Source organism: Mus caroli, chromosome 12, assembly GCF_900094665.2.
Source record: "Mus caroli chromosome 12, CAROLI_EIJ_v1.1, whole genome shotgun sequence".
NCBI classification, from domain to species: Eukaryota; Metazoa; Chordata; class Mammalia; order Rodentia; family Muridae; genus Mus; species Mus caroli.
The window spans coordinates 97,259,810-97,283,982 of record NC_034581.1 but is presented as its reverse complement, the minus strand read 5'-3'; the positions used below and the strand labels follow the sequence as shown (position 1 = coordinate 97,283,982).

General features: G+C 51.0%; 1 protein-coding gene across 2 annotated transcripts in view; it reads left to right on the top strand.

The window, feature by feature from the left end:
* Window positions 1–24,173, top strand: part of Itpk1 (inositol-tetrakisphosphate 1-kinase) — a 136,480-nt gene that overhangs the window by 73,301 nt on the left and 39,006 nt on the right. For both annotated transcript variants that reach the window (XM_029484710.1, XM_021179444.2), the window contains exons 3-4: window positions 5,816–5,941; window positions 23,379–23,496. In XM_029484710.1, the coding sequence (XP_029340570.1) occupies window positions 5,816–5,941; window positions 23,379–23,496 (244 nt within the window). The remainder of the gene's footprint in view (window positions 1–5,815; window positions 5,942–23,378; window positions 23,497–24,173) is intronic.

Genomic DNA, 24,173 nt, shown 5'->3' with positions numbered 1-24,173 from the left:
AAACCAGCTAGTACACTCTAACAAGCTTGGCTTGGCCACGTACCTGCAGAAGACTTGAAGTCCCCCAAATGTTGGTGCCACAGGGCATTGCCACTGTCTGTGGAGTAAACATGTTGTCTACTTTTCTGCCTTAATTGAATTGCTGCTGCTTACCATTGCCCTAGTCACTGGAGAACTAGGGAACTGGGTCAGGGAATAAAGGCACCAGCCTCCCTCTTTGATCTGGGGCAGAGGCCATCTGGGTATCTCCCTTGGTGTAGTTTACAGGTTTGAGTGGCCAGACTCAAACTCCTGACTATGGGACTTGTGACATTCCTTTGGGTGTAAGGTGCTTATTCAGGAAGCTTCTATATCCTCCATCATTCTGCTTTGGGAAGCAAACCACACAAATACCCTATCGCCACTGCCTTTTGGGGTCTATCCTTGAGAGGCCCCGACTGAGAGACTTAGTTCTGAGTACTAGACTGGTTCTTTAGCCAGATCCCAGGACTCTAATGGAGCCTAGAGATATATATCAGGTCTTTGATCTCGGCCATTTGTCCTACTCAGCCTTGGCTAAGGCAAAACTTTTGATGTCGTGGGTCCCATTTGAAGTCACAGCTGAAAACACCACTCCGGGGCCACATGCAGGGAGGAAGGGGAAGAAACCGTGGGCGCCCTTTGGTGTGAACAGAAGTCTAGTGTCAGCAGGAGAGAAACCTGGGTTCCCATACTGTGAAACTCTGTTCATGTCACTGAACCCCTGTGTGACATCTGTGCCCCGTGTTGTCAGTGCTCATTAGGAGTACAGGGTGTAGCTTCTGGTAAGCACCGTGTGGGTGGCAGTTGTCATTACCAACCGCAGAGAGCCGAGGTGTGGCTGCACACTCTTGGAGGATGTCAGTGTGAGCCAGTGCTAGTACCCAGGCTCTGCTGCGTTCAAGCCTGGCCCATGCTGCGTTCTTGTGATATGCTACTACCAGAGGAGTGGGGGCTTCACGTCGGTCACAATATGAACAGCACGGAGAGGGCGGTCTAACAGCTGACTTTTATTGGATGTACCATGCTCCTCCACAGAGTACCATCAACGGGAGTGTGACACTGTGCCTGTGTCCCTTGAACTGGCATACACTGTATTCTTTGACCACCCTGTTCCTCTGAGGGGCTTGAATCCTTGCATATAATGAGCAGGGTCTGAGCAGGTATGCCACGGCTGTGTGTGTTGCAGAACGGTGAGGTTTCTTTCGGCAGTTGAAGCTTTAAGAAGGTGGTAGCCACGAAAGCCAGTCCTCCCACTTGGCTAATTCCTACTGCAGCCTCAGTTGTAGCTTTTGAACTCTGAAGTCAGGTACACCCTACCATCTCGGAAGCCATAGGTTTAGCTTAGCAACCTTGAATCTCCATGACCCTGTGCTGGGGACATACGTTGCAATGAAGAACCCTGAGGGGCCCAACTGACAGCAATCTGTAGCATGGTGATAGGGGAGAGTTGCCCTGAAGAAGCAACAGGAAGTCTGGGGGTGGGGGTAGTCTTGTGGGTACAGGTGAGATGTGGGACCTATGCATTCTTCCGGTTTGTTACAAGGTGAGTTGAGAAGTGTCAAGAGTTAGGAAACTTGGGAGCTGGAGAGATGGCTCAGTGGTTAAGAGCACTGGCTGCTCTTCCAGAGGTCCTGAGTTCAATTCCCAGCAACCACATGGTGGCTCACAACCATCTATCTGTAATGGGATCTGATGCCCTCTTCTGGTGTACTAGAAGACATGACAGTGTACTCATATACTTAAATAAACACCTTAAAAAAAAAGAGTTAGGAGATTTGCCCTGAGACCCATCACAGCCCTGAGGGGTATGTGGAAGAGTTAACAGTAGCCTCATTTTATGAATGGGGAAACTGAGGCACAGTATAGTTAGATGACCTTGGCTACCCAGAAATAATGGAGTTAAATGGGTTTCCTGGCCTTGCTTACATCTCTGCCTGGTTCCAGGTGCTGGCATTGGGATGAGGACATAGTGTCTGGGCATAGTTTGGTTACCAGGTAGGGCATGATTATGCTAATTACTGTTGTTTTGGAAATCACGGTGACTCGTGGGCCACTGGGATTTGCCAATTTTGTTCCATATCCTCTCAGCCCTGCCTGCCCCCCTCAGGAGCCTCAGTGCCTTTGTCCTCGAGGGGAACAGTGGCTCTTTGTTCTCTCTGTGTGCTGCATGGAGAACCGTGTCCAGTGCTGGCCTTGCCAGACAGCCAGACCTGGAAGTAGAGCAACTGTGGATTCCTGACCTCAATGGTCAGGCCTTACAGTGACATGCTCTTAACACTCCCTGAGAGGGCCAGTCCACACCCCTCCCAAGGGGGAGAGCAAGCAGTCTCTGGGGATGTTCTGGGAGCTGAGTGGTCAGAGAAATGGAATGGTGAACTCACATGGAATCTTTAGCCTGATTCCTGTCCTCGCCCTATCTAGGAGACAGAGCTTTGACTGTGCCATCGCTTCCTTACAGTCCCCTCATCTGTGATGCACTCACTGTCTCCTAAGGGCCCCACCATTGCAGTGTTCCTTCTGTGGTGTTCTGGTTCCAGGAGCCCTTCACGCCCATCACACACTCACTATTAAAGCCTCAGATGAAGTGTCCAAGGTAGTGAGAAGAGACTAGGGCTTCTCTGGGGTGCTTTCGGGTCATTGTCCCTGGAGAATGATGGTGGCTTCTCTGGTCACTTGGAGAAAAGCAGAAAGGCTCGTTTAGACAACTCAGAAGTGCAATGGTGGCTCACACCTGTGACCCCAACACCCAGAAGGGAGAATCAGGAGGGTGGCTGCAAGTTCAAGGGCAGCTTGAGCTACAGAGAAGAAAAAATAGCCGGGTATAGTGAGTCTAGAGGCACAGACAGGCAGATCTTTTGTGAGTTCAAGGCCATCCTGGTCTACATAAAGTGGTCCACGACAGCCAGGGCTATGTAGAAAAAGCCTGTCTCAAAAGGGGGGGGGGGGAGTTGAGCTGGTGAGATGGCTCAACGGTTAAGAGCACTGACTGTTCTTCCTAAGGCCCTAAATTCAATTCCCAGCAACCACATGATGGCTCACAACCATCTGTACAACTACAATGTACTCATATATGTAAAAATAAATAAATCTTTTTTTAAAGCAGGTGGGGGGGAGAAAGAAGCGAAGACTCGATGTTGTGGCAAGAGGTGGCCATACTGTGGACTAGAGCCACACCAGGCCTGATGTGTGTCTCGAGTTGCTTTCCTGTGAAAGGGCTTTATTGGCATAAGGGTGCCTGGAAAGTACACAGAGGAAGGTGGCTGGCTTCCAGACTCAACTGTTTACCTTCTGTAGAGCAGCCAGGAACACAGGGAGCTTATTTTCCAAACAGCCCCTGGTTGTCAGGTCTACGGGCCTCAGGCTGATGTCCACCTCCTCCACCAATCCTCAGGGGACCCCTGGCCTTTTTATGCCTGATTTTTGTCCTTGCAAACTCCAGTAGCCCAAGATGTACCTCTGGCTTCTAAAACGACAATAATGAACACAAGCATGCCCTACCTGGTACTCAAACTAGGCCCTGACACTATGCCCCTCCCCAGTACCTGGCCCAGCGACGACTGGAGATGGAGACCAGCATGGTAGTTCTGTCTGAACTTAAGGAATGTGCCCACTGTCAGTCTTGGGACCCAGTCATCTTTTCATAGCTGCCGTAGTCTGAACATACTGTCCTTTTGTCTGTGGTACCTGCCACAGCAGAACCCAGCAGGCATGGCTGTAGTTCCTTGGGTGCAGCCTCTCACAGTAGGCTTCTTCACTTGCCTTCAAATCCTATCTGGGTTGGAAGAAAATCTAGTGTGGCATCACCACACAGAGCCAGAGAGGCCCTTTGAGTTTCCTCAAGGAAAACTGAAGCCAGGGTCATGACAAGCTGGTGGCTTGGCAGGGCAGACACTGGCATTCCTCTGGGCCTCAGGCTACTGCCTGCTACAGAGCATGGCTGGCCCTCTTTTTTTTTTTTCTTCCTCGGTTCTTGGTGTTCTGGTCGTAGGAGGCAGGGGTATCATTCCCATCTCCCAGCCTTGCTGTGAGGTCTCAGAAGACACCCCAGAAGCAGAGTCAGGGTGAACCCCCTTAACGTCGAGACCGGCCAGACACAATTTTAAACAACAACAAAAGATCCTTGGGTCGCGTCCCTTCCGCTCCTCAGTCTGGTGTCCTGCCTGTATTTGGTTTGTTTGGTACACAAGCCCATCATCACCATGGGAAGGAAGCATAGCCCTTGATGTTTTCTTATTGGGAGGTCTCTGGTCCTTTTTTTTTTTTTTCCTTTTAAATAGGGGTGACCTTTTAACATCTCTCCTGGCACCATAAAAAGTGGGGTTAAGGACAACAGGAAGGAGCTGTCGTATTCCCAAAGGCTTATCAGAAAAGAGTTAAAATAAGGGTGTATGTGCGATAGGTGTGAGCAGGGCCCGAGGGGCTGACAAGACAGAGTATGCAGTATGAACAAGTGTGGGGAATTGTCACCACTCATAGGCCTGCTGGGACAGGAGAACCAAGAATGTAACTGGAGCCACAGAGATGGCTGGCCGTCTTGGGAGATGGGCTGTGCAGAAATACCAGGACTGAAAGAGTCACGAGGACCAGGGGCAGGGATCAAGCGTCATGACCTGCCTTCGATATCACCTTCGCTATGGCCCCTATCTTCCACTCTGCCAGAGGGCAGCAGCTATATGGTTGTGACTTTTGGGATTGTGACACCCGGGGGACAGAGTGGACATGGGGCAAAGGATGGAGGGTGGGTTGGGAGTTTAAATCAATTGCCTTGGGTCTCACTTTGTATCCAAGCCAAACTCTCCCACCCACGTCCTTAGGCAGGGTTTTTTAAAGCATCTGCCCTCACTTGCTTAGTTTGTGATTTCCTTTCCTATAGTGATTATGTATGTCATTCGCTTACTGTCCCTTCAGAATGACAGTCTGTAGCTATCTTTTGTCACAAGTGATACAGACCTGGCCAGCCCTGAATCCTCTTAGGCTAGCTGCCCGTGACAGTGAGGGGTAAGTCAGGGGTTGCTTTCTCCAACCTAATTGAGGCTCTGTGGGGGGTCAGCCAGGTACTGGGCTGGCGCCACTTGCCTCCAAGAGTCTAGCCTGGCAGGTGGTGATGATCATGTGCTGGCGGCAGACATCTGGCGCATCAGGAAGCGTGGTGTCAGGGTGCCCTGGTTGTTGGCAGGTACTTTTGGCTTGGGGTCAGGTGATGCTGAATACCAGCCGGCCACTCTGGCTCCCTTGAGGCTTGATCCTCCCAGCCCTGTGTTCTTGACCAAACAAACACATTCCCCTGTGGAGCAGTGTGTGAAGTACTCAACTGACCCCCGGCATGCAGCCCTGTACTCCAGCAGCCCTCCAGCGTCAGTGACACGCCCTGGTTTCAGGGTGGAATCCAAGTGCCCAGGTTCTCAGGCAAGCGACTCCTAGACTTGCCAGGAACCCCACTTTGCCATGGCTTCAGAGTATCCGGGGAAGAATATCTGCTTAGATGGAGCTCTGACTGGGTGTCTGGTCATTTTTCTTAATCTCTCTGAGCTCTGGTTTCAGCGGTTGGGCAGATGAGGTGTATCCAGTAAATACTATCTCCATACAGCCAATGTGCATTGTCCGCTGCTTGTGTGCCTTTGGGGACCTGCATGCTAACAAGGAGTCTGGGCTCTCCTCAGCTACTAAGAATAACGAGTACTGGGGCCCTTGGGCTCTTACTCTGTCTGTCCCATCTCTTGGGGTGCTGCCAAGGCTCAGGGGTCCCAGATGTGGACTCAGGAACTGAAGTTCTTCTCCTGTGTTGTTCTCACAGCTGAACCTCAGCAGACCGATTGAGGAGCAGGGCCCCCTGGACGTCATCATCCACAAGCTGACCGATGTCATCCTCGAGGCAGACCAGAATGACAGCCAGTCCCTGGAATTGGTGCACAGGTTCCAAGTGAGTAAGGGTGGAGGGAGGGCCAGGATAGGAGAGCTGTAAGCTTAGAGCGGTGGCTTCTGTAGAAACTGGCTCTGCCACTGGCGAGCTGCGATTTCCTGGTCAAGTGCTCAGCGAGGGGCCAGGCCTCGGTCTTGCTGCATGTAACGCAGGTTTGATATCGGTACGGGTCCAAGTGTTGATGAGCCCAGATAAAGTTTCTGTGTCTCCAGGGCAGGTGTGCTCACTGGCTGGTGGCTCCACCTTGACCCCAGGATGGGACCTTTCTGTTGCACCTAGGGTCAAGGGTCCCCTTTCTTGAAAGCGTTTGAACCGTGTCCTGCATTGGCGGGAAAGCCTCTCAGTTGTTTGATTTGATATTGTGTATGACACTTTTCACAGGCCCGAGGGATGATCCCTGCTCCCACCCATTTCCCCAGCAGCTCCAGGTCCTGACCCCTGGCTGACCTGTCTGTCACCTTGGGGTTCTCATGTGGGGTAGCCATTGCTGCTGTCATCGCTGCTGACTCACCCTGTGTGTCCTCTCTTGTGGACAGATGCGATTCTTTCCTCTGGCAGGCAGCTCAGGAGTCATGAAACAAAGTCGTATTATCAGCGGAAACGCAGCTAAAACAGTGGCTGTTCCAGGGCCGCCCCAGGCACAGGGCGCTTGGACCAGCACTTTTCATCTGCAGTAATTGGAAGCTGGAGATCCTTTCCTCTGTTAGGACAAAGGGACTCTTGTCACACAGCAGCCATCCTGCTGACAGTGTTCCTCTTGCCACGTGTTCAGGGTTGGTGGCCTCAAGCCCCACCCCACCCCCTAGTATCTCATGGCTCTCACCCACTTCCTGGAGACCTCTCACTTTTGAATTTCTTTCCCCACCACTTGTCCTACCTACTCCATGTCTCCTGTATGCTGTCTAGGGTGTCCAAAATGAGGTAGGGATTGTCCCTGTGGGCCTCTGCATGGAGCCCCTCTCGTTTGCTCATAGGCTGAAGCTGTGGCCTTGGTCCTCCTCACCTTGTGGGGCCTCGGTTTTCTCCTTTGTAAAATGAGTGCTCGCAGGGAGGAGCCACTGGCAGTGATGGGAAGAGCTTCTGTGCTCAGCCCTAGAGGGTGCTCACTACTGGTATGTGCCATGCATACTCCTTGGGTCCCTGCTCTGGGGCAGTTCTTCAAGGCCAGCTCTGGAGTGAGACAAGGCTAGAAGGTTTGGCCTGACTGGCTCCCACTCCCTGGCCTGGACTTGGCCTGAAAAGCAGCCAGCTTGAGCCTGTTCCGTATCTACATCCCGCAGGGCAGGTCTCATCAGCTTTGTTTTATAACCAGGAAACTAAGGCTCAGAGGTGTGCAGGGTGTGGCAGGGCCAGGACTTAATATTGACTTTCTCAGAGAGCCCTCTCTGCTCGTTCCCTGTGTGGCTCTTACACCGTCTCTCAGTGACCAAGTGACCGAATGCCTTCACCACCATCCTGTAGGTACAGTGGACACTCAGTGAAGCAGCCACCATCATGTCTCCTGTCCTTTAGGGGGCCCCCAAGTGTCTAACTCCTATGTCTGCAGCTCTTCAGAGAGTGGCTGTTCTCTGGGGATTGGTGTAGAATGTCTGCCAGTCCCACAGAGGGTAGTGCTGATGTCTTGCAGGGACCCTGCTAAGCTCCCTCTGGGAAAGCCAGGCCGGGGGAAGGGTGAGGACTCCAGCAGGAGCCAATCAGTCCCTCTTGTTCCTCATTACTCTTCTATTGCTGTGATAAAAGCACTATGACCAAGATGACTTGTAGAAGAGTTTATTCTAGCTGACAGTTCCAGAGGCAGAGTCCGTAGAGCTAGGGAGACATAGCCGACAGTGGCAGCCTGGCAGAAGGAGTAGGAAGTTGAGAGCTCACATTCTCAACCTCAAGTGTGAAGCAGAGAATGAACTGGAAGTGGGTGAGGCACTTCCTTCTCAGAGCCTGCCCACAGCAACACACTTCCTCCAGGCTGCATCACCTAAACCTTCCCCCAGTAACACCAACTGAGAACCAAGTGTTCCCATGCCTGAAACCACAGGGCACGTTTCTCATTCAAACACCATAGGTAGCTCTCTCAAGCCGGCGGTCAGAAAGTAGACAAGTGACACTGGAACTGGCGTTAGGTCCTGCTGTCCCCCTTCAGTGCCCTGCCGCTTCTTCAGACTCAGGTGAGAGGGAAGGTGCATGAGAGCCAGCTTCCAAATCCATGGGCTGTGTAACCCCAGTAGTGTATAATATGGTTATGTTATTATGATCATTATGTGCATAGCTGCTTTGTCTGCATGTATGTCTGTGTACCACATGTGTGCTTAGTGTCCATGTAAGCCAGAAGAAGGCTTTGTATTCCACGGAACTGGAGTTATAAATAGCTGTGAGCCACTATATGTGCTGGGATGAACAGCCAGTGTTCTTAACCGTGAAACCATCTCTTTAGCTCCAGAAGAGTCAATTTAATGACAACAGATTTACATTACTGGGGTTATGCAACCCATGGACGAAGGCTAGGGATTAGGTCCCTTGGGGCAAGACAGTAGGGGCTATCAACACTGACCTGGTCATCTCTCCTTGAGAGATGCAAGTTCAGAGCCAGGCCACATATATCCGGGAGCTGACCCTTGAACTTGACCATGCTATGGCCTTCGTTTTCAAACTCTTGTTCAGTTTTCTGTATTGGACAGAAACAAGAAGGTATTGGCTTGGCTTGGCTTGGGACCCAGGAGGAACAGAGGTGCTGTGATCAGGCATGGTGACTACAGGAGCAAGAAGCAGAGCCCAGGACCTGTTATACAGAGAGATCTTCCCTGCACCTTAAGTGTTTTGTGCAGTAGATCAAAGTGAAGGGGCTCTGCCTCAGAAAGGACTCTTCCAAAAGGACCCCATCTTACTCGGATCCCCAGATTTTAGGATCATATATAGAAAACGGTGAGCTTTGGAGATGTTCTCATGGCCCTAGAACATCTCATGAGCCTCTGGTCCTCAGGGAAGGGAGCTTCGGAACCAAGACCAGCTTCTTCCTTGTGTCCAGGTAGGCAGGTGGGAGGGTGTGGGCCTGGTGCAAACTGCAGGTCATTTGAGCCGGTTGTCATGGAGACCACGCCCCGTTCAGTTTTCCCTTTGGATTAACCTCACAGTGAGGGCTCGCTGGGATGATTCAGGGTTTTCTGCTCCAAGGGTCATGCAGCCAGCAGTCTGGCGCCTTTGCCCACTGCCTGAGATTTAGTTATCAGTGCACAGATGTGGGCAAAGGTTCCCCCAGGGAGGGCCCTGCCTCCTGGGCCATTGGGGATGGGTGTGGCTGGTATACAGGAACCCTGGAGCCTCTTGGCTTCTCGGTGACTTCCTCTAGTGAGCAGTAACAACCTTCTCTCTGTCACTTTAGTGCCACCTGTCTAGTCTGACTGCAAGGGTTCCCGAGTCTCCCCAAATGGAGCATGCCCGTTGTAACCCAGCAAGTAGGCAGCTCTTCCATGGGTGGTCCCTGAAGAGAGACAGGAAGGAGGCGTGAATCCAAAGTGATGGGTTTTCTCATTATTTATGAGTGTGTGCATGTGTTCACATATGAGTTTGTGGGCACATCAGGAGTGTGGGGGTTTTGCTCGATTTGTTTGAGACAGGGTCTCTCTTTGGCCTTGAACTTAGTAGGCCAGGCTGACTAACGAGCTCTTGGGACCTGTCTGTCTCCTCCTCTCTAACACTGAGATTATAAATATATGCCACCATGTGTTTGTGCACTCTCTCTCTCTCTCTCTCCCCCTCCCTCCCTCCCTTCCCCTCCCTCTCCTCCTTCCCTCCCTCTCTCTCCCTCCCCCCTCTCTGTCTCTCTCTCTCTCTCTGTCTCTCTCTCTCTGTCTCTCTCTCTCTGTCTCTCTCTCTCTCTGTTTCTCCTTCCTCTCTCTTCTCAGGGTTCTTGGTCAGTCTGTCAGTTGGTCTGTTGGTCAGTCAGTCGGTCTGTCTGTCTGCCTGCCTTTTTGCCTTTTCAAGACAGTGTGTCTTTACTTAATCCTGGCTGTCCTGGAACTCACTGTGTAGATGAGGCTAGCCTCTAACTCACAGTGATCCATCCATGTTTGCCTCCCAGTGCTGGGCTTAAAGGCATGCTCTACTACTCCTGGCTCTGGATACCTTCTTTAAGGGCAGCCTTGTGCTGTTCCTTCTACCTCTTCCTTCCCACACTAGCCCTCCACGGTAGCCACTCAAGCCTGACTCTTGCCCACCCTTTGTGCAATCAGTCTGTGTAGCCAAGGTCATCTTCGTGGGGATCGCTCCATCCCGATAGTAGATGCAGTTTCTGTTCCAGGCCTTCCCCATCTTGGCCTTTACTTTCCACCACTTGGAAGTTCATAATTCATTGTCAGTTGCTGTTGTCCCTCCGGGGCCACCTGCTTCCAGGATCTTTGTCCCTACTGTTGCCCTCCACACCTGGCACATTTTGAATATGCCTCTGTGTTTGTCAATAGGACCGTGGGGAGGGAGTGTTTGGCTTGGGGCTGGGTGGGCCCTGTGGGCCAGTGATGGGTGGAGTACACAGCTCTGGGTGACTAGGAGCAGGGAAGAAAAAAGCCAGGAGATTCAGGGGGCAGGGGCTGCTGCCTGACATGTACGAGGGAATGTGCCCTGGAGCCAGCAGGCTGCAGAGCAGTGTGGCAGGGCCAGAGCTCAGGGAGTTTGGGGGCCAGTCTCTGGAGCTTGGACTTTCTCATGCAGAGAGATTAGGGAGTAAGACGAATGGTCATAAGGTCAGGTTAATTGATGGGGGGGGGTCCCGCTCAGGATTTTTTTTTGCCAGTGCAAGGTGATCTTTAAGTAGGTAGTCACTAGAGCTTGGACATCTGGACCAAAGAGGCCTCCGTGCTCAGCCCCAAGTGTGCTGTATTTGTGTTTCCCTTCTCAGCTGCCAGGACAGGATAAAAGCCACACCACTTGTTACATCATCCCAAGGATGCAGCAAGGGAATTCATGCCCCGACCCCGTGTATTGGTTCTTTAGTTCTCCATCAGGTACCAACAGTGAGCTAGCTGTTCAGTCACCCTGTGGGAGCCCTGAGGCAGGACACCCACCCTGTGGGTCTGGGCTCAGGCAGGGAGTGCAGCTTGCTTCTGTATGATAGACTTGGCAACCTCTGGTGGCTGGCGGAGAGCATGGTGTTCAAGGCTCTTCCTGCTAGCTGGCTGAGGCTCTCTTGGGTCTTCAGGACCTCAGGTGCTGGCACAGTTCCTCATGGTTAAGGCAAGGGGATGAAAAGGTGGGAAATCTCATGCCAGTTCTCAGTAGGTTCGCCCTGCAGGGAAGGGACTGAGCTCACTCCAGGACTCTCATTTCCCTTTAAAAATTAAAATAGCCTACAAGGTTTTTGTGAGCATTTTTTTAAATTAATATATGCATATGTGCTTGGAGCAGTGCCTGGCATAGAATGAGAACTCTGTGTGTGTCTGTCTATGTGTGTAGGTGTGTGTGTGTGTGTGTGTGTGTGTCTGTGTCTGTGTCTGTGTATATAGGTGTGTGGATATGTGTAAGGGTGTGTGTGTGTGTGTGTGTGTCTGTGTCTCTGTGTGTGTGTGTCTGTGTAGGTGTGTGTGTGTCTCTGTGTATGTAGGTGTGTGGATATGTGTAGGGGTGTGTGTGTATGTGTATGTGTCTTTGTGTGTGTGTCTCTGTATGTAGGTGTGTGGATATGTGTAAGGGTGTGTCTGTGTGTGTATCTGTGTCTCTGTGTGTGTGTCTGTGTCTGTGTGTGTCTCTGTGTGTAGGTGTGTGTGTATCTGTGTATGTAGGTGTGTGGATATGTGTGTGTCTGTGTGTGTAGGTGTGTGGATATGTGTAAGGGTGTGTGTGTGTAGGTATGTGTGTGTATATGTAGGTGTATGGATATGTGTAGGGGTGTGTGTGTGTGTGTGTGTGTGTGTGTGTGTATGTAGGTGTGTGGATATGTGTAGGGGTGTGTGTGTTTGTGTATGTAGGTATATGGATATGTGTAGGGGTGTGTGTGTGTGTGTGTCTGTGTGTGTATGTAGGTGTGTGGATATGTGTAGGGGTGTGTGTGTCTGTGTGTGTGTAGGTGTAGACACTGACCATTTTCCTCCGTGTTGTCAGGTATATGGTAGTACATGCAGACCCTGTGGCACCAGTGGAGCACTTGCCATGCTTCTAATAACACTGTCACTACAGTGACAGCAGCACTTTGCTCCCAGCTTTATCTGTGGCCCTGGCCAGTTTATAAGTTCTCAATTGTAATTGGAGCCAATGAGGCAGCAATTATGAAAGTGTCCCTTAGTTGAGGCACACCTGTGAGGGGGCCATGGAAATGTGACTCTGCCTAAAAGGCAGGGTCAGGGAGAGGCAGTAGCCAGAGGGACTTGGCTGTTATTCCTGGCTCTGCTCCTCACCAGTTAGCCCATGTTGGTTCCAGTCATCGTGCCTGCCATACGAGGGACATTTTAGATGATACTTAACAGTCACCTTGGGATTGCCCCTCACTAGTTCCTAAGTGTGGCTGGCACCTCCCAAGCCATAGCCCCATCCACTCTTCCCTCTCATGTACAGATGCAATAGCACCACAAGTGTGGAGTTCAATGTGGCAGCCTCCAGCACTGAGCAGCCCCTAGTGGAGGGTCTATGCTGTGCCGGAGGATGGAAGAGAAGGCAAGGGGACAAAGGTTTCCTTGTTCTTGACCTTCTAACCCAGTTAGGAAGCCAACATCTAAACCCACAAGAAGTTGTGTAACAGTCTAAAGTGAGCTTCTGTTGGTTTGCATGTGGGCCTCTGGGGTCAGAACTAGAACATGGGACCCTGAAAAGATTTTCTATTGTTACAGCAGATGGATGACAGAGGCTGCCTTTGTCTAGTCACGTACCATGTGGACACGCTGCCTGGGTCCTGCCCATCTCTTACTAGCTGTTCCTTATCTCAATCCTTGAGATAACAGAATGAGTTACGATTTTTTCAGGCCTAAGGAAGCTGCCATCTGCCGAGGATCATTTAGAAAGAGGCAGGACTATGGCTATAGCGTATATTCTTGTCATATGTGCATGAGGGGCTCCTTTGGACAGTAGCTAATGGTGCCGTTAGCTACTTCCCTTTCCCTCAGCTGGCTGGAGGGTCAGTGACTCAGGGTCACCTAGGAAGAGTTCAGTACCTTGGATTGCTTCTGACCCAGCTGGTGCCATGTGCTGATGAAACACAGGCTAACAGAAGCCAAGGGACTCAACGCTGCTTATATCCCAGTCCCAGAACAGCAGACTCAGTACAGGGTGGCCATGTGGTCAACCTCAGGATGACTGCAAATCTCAGCCACAAGGCCAGTCCCCCCATGGAGACGGTCATACCTCCCATTGTTTATTTAGGTCGTAGGGACTGAGCTTTGCTCTTTCTGCTGAAGGACGAACTCAATTTAATGCATTCGTCTGGTAGAAGGCACTCCTCCTATCCCCACTGTGGATAGAAAACCCAAGCCCTGCCATTCCACTGCCCAGTATCAGAGTCCTTACAAGTGACAGGTAGTGTTTTACCTCAAGGTTTGGTGCATGCTGAGTTTTAGAAATGTGTTTATTGGCAGAGCGTGCTGGTACACGCCTATACTCTCAGTGCCTGTGAGGTGGAGGCAGAAGAATCAGGAGTTCGAAGTTTAGTGATATGAGGTTGTCTCAAGTCAAACGAATAAACAAAATAAGGTGCTTCAGAGTGTGTTTTCTGCCAGACATGGTGGCACACACCTGTAATCCCAACACTTAGGGGACTGAAGGAGGAGACCCCCCAAAATAAGCAAACAACCCCAAGAAACGTTTTCTAGTTGTAAAGAGAGCATTTGTACCCATTACTCAGTTTCTCAGCTGCTGGTCTATTGACATCTTGAACTGCGTAGTTCTTTGTAGTTGGGACCTGTCCAGGATGTTCGGTGGTCTGTTTGGTCTATACCTGCTCAATACAGCAGTACCCCCAAACATTCCCTAATGTAAGGACCAAATATGCCTCCAGAGACTGCCATAGAGTTGTTGGGAGATGTCACCCTACTTAGGCACTACTGTGCTTTTTTTTTTTTCTTAAAAAGGGTAGTATTTTTATCTTTATGTGTGTGTGTACATGTGAGGGCAGTGCTCACAACCTAAAAATGGACATTCGATTCCCTGGAGTTGGAGTTGCTAGTAATTGTGAGCCTCCTGACATGGCTGCTACTATAAACTGTGATCAGGTTCTGTGCAAGCCTGCTCTTACCTGCTGAACCACTTCGCCAGCTCCAGGGCTGCTTCTTAGGGTATTGTTTCAGCAGCCCCGAGAGGCTGGGGTCACGAAAGCTGGTTCTGTTTGTGAGTGTGGATGACAAAGCCCCAAGGGTCTGCTTTCCGAGCCTGGGGATGGGTTCCCAGCACTAGAGGACTTTGTCCTGTGGGCTCCTGCCTGTCTCTGCGTTCCTAGTTTATGTAGGGATTCTATATGCTGACTGGTATCTGTGTCACCCATGTGGGGCTGTAGTTATGAAGCCCGGCTTCCTTTGACTTTATGGAATAAGCCGTGTCTCTGTGGATGGTATCTGCATCCCCAGACTGAGGCCTCCGTACCTTCTGAATGAACTCCAGCCTCCGGTCTGCTTCCCAACCCTGTTTGTGAACCTCTCCAATGATCTGTAGTAACCAGCCATCACAAGGACCATTGGAGTCATTCGTCATTCAGTCAGCAAGTACTAATCAGGTACTTGCTGTGTACCAGGAATCCAAAAACATTGCAGAAACCACAATAAGTTAGACAGGCCAGGCAGATACAGCACATGCCTCATGGACTGAGCTCACACATATGCCTGGGTATGTGCACGTGTGTGTGCAGAAATGGTGCAAACAAGGCACAAGGTATTACAAGAAAAAGAACGCAGCTCCAGTTACAGTAAGGACCAGGGGGAAATAAGACGTAGCCTGTGATAATAGTGAACTGGCTGGCTTTTGTGTGTCATAGAGGAAGAAGCCTCAGTTGAGGAAATGCTTCCATGAGATCCAGCTGTACGGCATTTTCTCCATTAGTGATCAATGGGAGAGGGCTTAGCCCATTCTGTGTGATGCCATCCTGCACTGGTAGTCCTGGGATCTATAAGTAAGCAGGCAGAGTGAGCCGTGGGACGCAAGCCTTTCTCCGGTGATGGATTATGATCTGGAAGTGTAAGCCAAGTAGAAACCCTTTCCTCCCTCACTTGTTTTTTGGTTATGGTGTTTTGTCAATGCAGTAGAAACCCTGACTAAAGGCCCATCCAAACAGGAAGAGCCTTTGAGGACAAGTGACATTTGTGAGGTCCCTTTTCCGATGACTGTGACTTCACCATCTAGTGCCATTTTCCTCTTTGCAAGCTATCCAAGGTGAACAGCCCTCACCCCACCCCCACTCACCTGTGGCAGGTATTGGTGACATGAGAGGGTGCACACTTGCTGGCAGAGCAATTCTCACCTCTGAGCTTGCCTGGGCCAAAACATGTGGCCCTGGGTCTATTGTCTACACCGCAGCATGCGAGGTTAGAGCGTCTGGCAATAAGACCTCCTGCTCTCGTATGTCTGAGGCCTGTTGAAAACTAGAAATCTGGAAGGCTGCATGTGTAGGTGCGGAACCCAGTATCCCCTCCCAAGTGATGCCTGCCCTTCCCAGAGTTTACCAGTGGCACTGCACACAGAAGGGAGCCCTCAAGACCTGCTTTTCTCTGCAAGTTCCAGGGTTCTGCTTAGGGGTTCCATCTACAAACCAACAAAGCACCGGAGAAGAGGGGAAGGAACCTGTGGCTACCAGGAGTCCCTGCCTGCTCCCAGGAACTCAGTCAGAGGCAATCCTGCAGGCTGCCCTGTCATGTTTATGCCTATAACTGACCAGTTCTTCATGGATGGGCCTTTAGACAGTTCTGATCTCATTTTAGAAACAAGCTGCAGGTGACTGTCCCCGTATGCATATGGGGGGTCTGTAGGATAAATCCCATGGTAGAGACATGAACTCTGCACGTTTTTCATTTTCTCCCCATGAAGGTTATACCACCTTCGTCCCCACCGTCAGGGTCCATCTCCTAATTAGTACATTTTGGCCTGGAGCTACCCTCTGTGAAGGGTGCCAGGATCCCAGCAGTGTCCTGGGAAGGGCTGTGTTGGCTGATCTAATAATGGGGCTGTCCTGGACCACCTTGCCCCTGACTATCTATGCTGAGCACCATACATGGCCCATCTCTTCTGCATCCTGTGTTGTCAGGTTCTGACGTCTTGTCCTCAGGTATAAACAGGGCTGAGGAACAGGGAGGACTCCAGTGGATTCTCTTGTCCTTTCTATCAGCTCTCCCAAATCACAAAGATGGAATCAGTGTAAATGGTCAAGGGTCCAAGGGCCCCTCCCCGAGTCTCTCATGAACGTGTAGTCCAGTCCGTGTGCCCCAAGGCCAGCACTATATCACACTTACTACCAAAGCTTGTATGTTTCTTGCTTATTCCCCAAGTCAGGGGATTTATTATATCCACACTCCTTAGCTGGTCTGTCTCCAGGACCTCGCCTGAACTTTCCTTTGAGACCCACCCATGTCCAGCCCAGCTGCCTGGTTCCCAGGTAATCTCAGTGCCCTTCCCCAAGGCCTCTGCCTGAAATGGTCTTTTTCCTCTTGACTTGTGCCTCTGACTCTTCAGCGTCAGTGGGCTCAGAAACCCCCTCCCTACATTCCCTTATGGCCAGACTTGTGTCCCCCTCCCCCAAATCCCCTGAGTCAGTAATGCCCTACCCCACAGTCATCCCTGCTGCCATTTAGACGATCTTTATCTCCGTGATGGTAGATGGGAAGTGGTGGTGGTTCTGTAGCTTAATAGGCAAGAGGCCAGCCCCTCTTCCTAGGGGCTGGCCTCTTGTACTCCTGGAGGCTTTGGGCTGAGGGCTCAGACATGAGAGATCTCTCTGGAATACAAATGAGGGCTGGTTAAGACTCCAGTGTCTGCTGGCAGGAAGCTCAACTCTCCAGAGAAGCCTTTTCAGAGAGTGAGACAGGAAGCTGTGGCTGAAGCTCTCTCTGCACACATCAGAACAGCCCAGAGCATGTGGAGACTCAAGAAAGACAGCCCCTGGGTATCGCCTTGCCTGCCACTGATGGAGCGGGGTTGTGTGATAGGGTGGAATAGGGGTAAGAGGTGTGTGTTGAGGGGAGTGATGGCTGTGCTTTCTGCTCCAACCTGGGTAGGTTCATGCCTAACTGGCCCACAGCAAGGGACCTATAGTCACATGCTCTGTGCTTCCAGGGCAGCAAGGTCACAGCCTTAAGAATCTGTAGGCCTCAGATCTGACTCAACATAGGTGCCTCGGGAACCTTTTCTGATTCGTTCTGCACATTACAACCTGGGTACCTAGGACTTAAAAGCCAGCATAGTTGATGAAAATAAGTCTTTTCAAACTCTTCATTGTGTGGCTAGGACAACTGAGAAACCACTAACCTACGTGACTTGAAGAAATTCACAAGAGCCAGTGCCAGCTCAATGTCTTTAGCCCGCTTTCTTAACTCTGTTTTTCTCTCTCCTGATGGTGCCTCTAGGTCTTTGTCTAGACTGGGGCTGGGCTGAAAGGTATGATCTGCAAGTGATTGGAAGGTGGACTGTTAACACAGGTTACATACAGATCATCTCTGCCTTTGATACCATGAATAGGGTCGTAGCTCCTGGCGTATTCTGTATGCTACCATAATCACCTCTTGGCTCCTGAAACCCTTACTCCAAAATTTAGTTGTGTGCGTCCCAAGGTTCTGTCCTGCACTAGGCCCACGGCCAGCTATGTCTTCTAACTGTGCTCTTCTCTAAGCTGTGATGAATAGGCAGGTGACAGGAAAGCTTTGCCTGGGGATGTTGGCCTTGGTCTTGGTTGATGCCAAGTCTACAACAGTGGGTTGACTTCATAGCTTCTTCATTGGTCTACTGGAGGGTCCACTATTCATCCTCCCCCAAAGCATTTTGTACTTGGCCTAATAACATCATCATGACGTGGTCTTGACATCCTGGGTCCAGGTTTCCCTTTTTGCAGAACTGAGCTGTCCCTTTGCAGCAGAGGTTCCGGGGACCACCGGACCCATCATCTTCCTTCCGTGTGGTCCCCTTATTTCTCAGTAGGTTTCCACTCCTGCTTGGCCCAGCTCTGTGTTAGTCCCGTGCCTCAGAGTCCTGTACAGGCGCCTTGCTCTGTGCCATGTGAATCTCCCTCATAACCACTTCTCTGGACTGTCATTCACTGATGGAATCTCCCAAGGGGGACTGTCATTCACTGATGGAATCTCCCAAGGGCATCTGTCTTTATAGTCGTCATCCAGGGCTGGGAACCTTGACATAGTTACTGCTTCCTTCCTGAGAAGACAGGCTGGACTAAGGGGCCTTCCCTTGCCTCTGTCTAGTTCTGGATCCACAAGACTCCCACACTGGAGAGAAAGATGCAGCCTCCCAGTGCCTCCTCTGCATGCATTATCTCTGGCTGAAGCTGCCATGTGGAATATACTCTGTACAGCTATTAGGCTGCAGGCCCTGGCCCCATTGCAGCACATGAGGAAGGTTTCCTAGGAATGGACTAGGTGGCTCTGGCCCAGATGCAGCTGAGCCGTCCTTCTTGGAGCCAAATTTTCTTGTGCCATTTTTCTTTGCCTGGTATCAGAGCCAGGGCTCCATATGGCTCATCTCGCACTGAGGTACTCCTGTCCAAGAGACTATCAACAGGCCCTCCTTGGTAGGCTGGATGTGCGAGAAGCGTGTCTGGACCTGGTATAGTCAGTGCGTGAGTAGTAATTCACCCTAGGGGTGAGTCCAGGTCCATCACGGGGCCAAAGCGTTGGTGATGAGAAGACTCCTGGCTCTCACCCAGCATGGAGGGGTGCTGCCTAAGAAGGCCAGGCTTTGTGACTGTCACAGGAACTCAGAGGAGGAAGGTGGCACTGAGAAGACCCCCAGGGGTAATCTTCAACAGCTGTATAGAAGTCAGGTCAGCTCTGTTTGGGAGTCAATCCTGCCATTCCTCTGGTAGGCGGGTGCTACTGAACACACACCTCCTGAGTCCCAGGAGCCCATGGTTAGAACCAAGGGTTTCCCTTGGGCTCGACCTGCAGGTTCAAGATGCCCAGTGCGTCCACTTTTAGAGCCAGATGATGTTCTGGATCCTAGCTCCTGCTAAACTTCACGTACATATTGATACCATCTACAGTCGATATCTCTGGGAGTGCATTCATTTAGATTGTGCTCACATGGAAAACTGGGACCTCTCGGGACTGCTCCACAGTGCCTGGCTGATGCTTTTGAGGGTTTTCAAGGGACAGAGTGAGCCCAGAAACTTGAATCCCATGTTGCAGAATGCCAAACATTCTTTTTCTCCGTGTTCTACCTGCCCCTTACGTGTCGACCGTCCCTGGACTTCACAGCAGCTCCCTGGGGTCGCTTTATCCAGAGCTTAGGTCACACGTGACTGCAGACTCGACTCCAGACGTGGACGATGTGACACAATGTCCTACTTTTCCTTCTCTGGCTGTGTTAAACACCACAACTAACAGCAATTTGAGGAGAACAGGCTTCTGTACACAGTCACCATCCATCGTCAAGGGAAACCAAGGCGGGACCCCGAAGGTAGAAGCTGAAGTGGCATCCATGCCGCTCACTGGCTTTCTCAGACATTCCAGGCCCACCTGCTCAAGGATGGCACCCTTCACCTGGATGGGCCCTCTTACATCGATTAGTAGTTGGGGCATGGTGTTGCTTCCTCAGGCCAGTCAGTAGGAGCAATTCCTCACTGAGAATTCCCTCTTCCCAAGTATGTCTAACTTTGTGTCAGGTTGACCAAAACTAACTAAAACACACAGGCAAGGTCTGAATTTGGAGCTTTCGGTGAGAGAGCAAAACCCACTTCCCTGCCAGGGGACCGCAGAGATGTAATATAGCCAGTGTGCCCCGTCTTCTCATTAGTCTCCGATTGCAGTGGGGAACAGTCCACCCCCACCCCATAGTGCGTGTGTTATCAGTGCCTCTAATGGCATCACCCTGTAGGTCTGGATCAGCTTGTACTTGACTGGGCACCTGGTTGGCCTCTGTCTCATCCCCTCTGACAGTGGAACTTACTGTCTGTTTCTGCATGAAGGCCAGATTCCCCATTCCCTTCAGGAGCTCGCGCTGGTCCCTCTCAGCAGGTCAGCTCTCTGAGGGAACGTGTGTTTACTGCCTGCCGGGGAGACGGTTTATGTCTTTCTTCCAGCAATTTGTCTGGCAATTCTAAGAAACTTGTGGAAAATGCATGCAACCCTCCATTACAGTAGACGGGCTGAAAAGCTTGGAGAAGAACGGCTGTGATCACAGGGAAGCTGGTAAAGGCCTCTGCCCCTTTGCCTCTCCTGTCTCCGGAGAGATTGGTATGCCCAGGCAGAGAGTCTTCTGTGTGTCTGCTGCTTTCATCCCAGGCCCAAAGCTGGTCGGCGCCTGCTTGTCAGATTGTTTCCTTCTTTAGTTTCACATGGCTTCTTTCCCTTGTAATTTTGGCTTAAATTCCTGCTTTGGTGATACTGGACTCTCTTTAAAGCTCTTTGTCCTGGTGCAGGAACATGGGGCCAGCATCAGCTCTGCTGGGGCAGAGGGAAGAACTGTATGCCCAGGTTTAAGTGGCTTCAGTTGCTGGGGAGAGCAAGTTATCCCTGGGTAGTGAGCGTCTTGGATGGTAAGTGTATACAGCCTCGCTGTCACCTGCAGTGCTACCAGCAAACAGTTGTCCTTCTCTCTCCAGAGAAGCCCCATATGGCTTTAAAACTCCCCCCCCCCCCAGGTTTCTCCAGCTAATAGACTCCTGGAATGTAAGGCCCTTTATACAAGAACCTGCAGGGTCATCTGCAGTAAGTCTTGAGAGACCTCAAGAAGCCTAGTGGTTGGCTGTCTTGGTCCCTGTCACACGCTCTTGCTGACACACCAGGCTGCTTCTAGAAGCAGTGGAGTGGAATGGGGCTTGAGGGACTGGGATTGCAGAGCTGACCAGGACCAGTTGGGAACCACCCACTCACTGGTGTGTCTGCTGCACCTGCAAGACATCCCAGCACGGGCCTCAGGCGTTGGTAGAGTCATGCTTTGTAAGTGTGTGTCAGCAGGTTGGGAGGGAGGGGAAGCTGGTGAATAGTGGGCTTGTGTGTCGGCATGCTTCATTGCCGGAAAGGCCAGCAGGGATGCTTGCCCATGGGAGAAGCAGGGCTCAGGAACAGCTCTTGGGTAAGCTGAAATGATGGCAGTGGGCACAACTGTGGCGCCTAATGGCCGTTCTTCATAGATCCGCATAATAGCTGTGTAAGCAGCCAGTGGGGCAGCGGGATTCTCAGGAGTGAGCAGGTAATTGGAGTCTACTAGGGTTGGTGCCAGCATAGAGGCCTCCCAAGGTGGCAACCAGCCACATCCAAGGGAGAGGGAGAGATTGAAACATTCAGGGGAGAGGATAGAAAGGCGGTCCTGTGGGAGTTCACAGGGAGGACAGTTTCAGATAGAGTGGGTATGAATCTGGCTTTTGCCTCAAATGCTCTCAAAGTGATACTAGGGACAAAAATAGATTCTCTTAAAAAACATTTCAATGGCTCTTTCTTTGTGTTGATAAAGCTTACTAGAGAGGCAGCATTGTGGTGTTTTCCCCTCTGACCTTTGCTGACCTCAGCCTGGCTGTAGACCAGGGTGGGGCTGGGTCAGAGGCAGCAGTGGGTATAGTGAACTTGTATGATAGTCTGCCAGAGCTCTCTTGACCGTATGCCTGGTAGCTTGACAGCAGATTTGCGCTATCGTAGCTTGGGGTCGGTCTGAGATTTGTAAATCAAGATATTAGCAGGCCTGTTTCCACCTGGAGGCCAAGGATCTAGCCCACACCCACCCATACCCACTGTAACTGAATCCTAACTTGATAATGGCTAAAATCAATCCCCTTTCCCGAATAAATCTGAATTCACGGGTGCTGGAGGGTTAGGGCTTGATGTGTTTGGAGAATTCGGTTCACCCCACCACAGTGGGGAAAGACCTACCTCAAGCCCAGACCGTTTGTGGTAACTCTCCGTTGTCTTCAGCATCTTGTAGTTGTACCCTCCAAATCATAAATTTGAAAAGCCAGAGAAGAGTCTCATTTCCATATGCCAGCAAGTTGCTGTGACTCACCAAGTTGCCTAGGGCTCCTGGAGTCACAACAGAGTGGCTTTTTTTTGGTCTTTTGGTGGGTATGTATATGCATGTGTACATGTTTGTGTCTCTGTACATATGGGTGTGTGCCCATGCATGTATGTGTGCATGTGTGGGGCTAGAGGACCCTCAAATGCTATCCCTTTAAAACCGTTCTCCTTGTTTTTCAAGAAGTTCTTACCTGCCTGCAATTTGCCAAGCTAGGGTAGGTTGCGTGACCAGCAAGTCCTAGGCATCTGCTTGTCTCCTCTCCCGTGGTGTTGGAATTACAAGTGTGCTTGACTGTGCCCCACCTTTACCTGTGGCCCGGGGATTAAACCTGGGTCCTCATGCTTGTATAGCAGACTCTGTACTGGCTGAGGCATCTCCCTAGCCCCTCTGACCTTTCAATCTATAGAGTTGTCTTATAGCAACCTGTCTCCTATGTGAGTTACTGTTCCTTCCCAGGATGGTGTCAGACTCCTCAAAGGCTACCCCCACCCCCAGTTTCCCTTGGGATTCTGTATCGCCCATCAGGAAGAGAAGTTCTTCTGACTGACACATCTCTGACAAGGCTAAGCCCAGTGGCATGGCCATAGTACGTGGCACAATTCTGTTCTTCACACACATTCGGTTTTTCTTCCCCCCACCCCCGAGCCCTGTAGACAGGGTTTCTACATAGTCCTACCTGTTCTGGAATTTGCTCTGTAGACAAGACTGGCTCCAAGAGATCCCCCGGCCTCTGCCTCCCAAATGTTGGGATTAGAGGCATGCCCCGTGCCGCCCAGCTTATTGCATGTTCTTATGAATTTTCTGTGAACCACGCATCAATCATTTCGTTCCAGTCTTCCTTGCCCTGCCGTGAAGCCCTTGCCCATTGGTGCAGGAAGCTGGACTGGCACACTGAGCAGATGGATCAGCCCTGTGTTCAGGCGGGGCTTTTACCTACCCAGGGGGTGAATGGCCTCGCCAGAACCTGACTGCTCTTCTGTTCTGAGCTCAGCTCAGGCCTTAGGCATACCTCTGCTTAATTTCCCACTGTGGCTACTCACAGATACCTGGTCTCTGCTTCTTCCCTCATGAGCTTCTCTATAGGAACTCTCATAGAGAGTTCTCTGACCCCTTTGTCCCAGCATCCCAGCAAGAACCCTGAGCCTGCCTCTGATTTGGCACGTGTCCACTTGGCCCTTTATTAGTGTAACCAAAGTCCTGTAGTGGGGAAAGGACAAGAGAGGGACAGATGCTTGAGGGATTCTGGGTATACAGTCTTATCAATGCTCTTGTCACAGCATAGCCCCCTCTAACCACAAGCCGGCTTTTCTTTCAGGAGTACATCGATGCTCACCCTGAGACCATCGTCTTGGATCCCCTCCCCGCCATCAGGACCCTGTTAGACCGTTCCAAGTCCTATGAACTTATCCGAAAGATCGAGGCCTACATGAAAGGTATGGACAAAAGCCCAGCCTTCTGACGGGCTGTGGTCACAGGTTGTCACTGTTGAAGGAAGGGCAAGGAGTCTTGTCTCGTTAGGCACTTTACACAGGGAAGAGTTGAGTTATAGGGGCGACCATCCTAGGCATGGAAGGACCTGTGTTCTCCTTTGCAATTCGGGTTAAGAGATATAAGCCAGAGGATGCTTTGAGGAGAGCTGTTCTGGCTGCTGCTGCTGCTGCTAAGGGTTTTGCTGTGCTGAACCCCGTGGGGAGATGAGGTGTCCTGATAACGCTGTGGTTAGGGAGCAGAAGTGTGTGTGCGGAATTGCTCATGTGAAGTAGAGTTATATAACAGGGCAAAGGAGACAATAGGAAATCAGGGGCCTTTAGTCAAATGCAGAGAGAAATCAGGGGCTTTTAATCAAATACAGAGAGATGCACAGGCTGCCTCTAGACATGATGGCGTACATGCTGGCTCTCATCCAGAGAAGTTGCCTCTATCCCACCTCATCAGCCCCAGAGAAGCATAGACTGCCTCTTCAAGGTGTGTGTTTCTGTGAGACGTACATTTGAGAAAGATTCTGTGAGCAGTAGCTGCCTCCTCTTCTCTGCCTCCATGTTCCCTGCTGAACCTTTTATTTTCCTTTTAAACAACAGTTTTTTCTTTGCCTTGGTGCAGGGGCTACTGA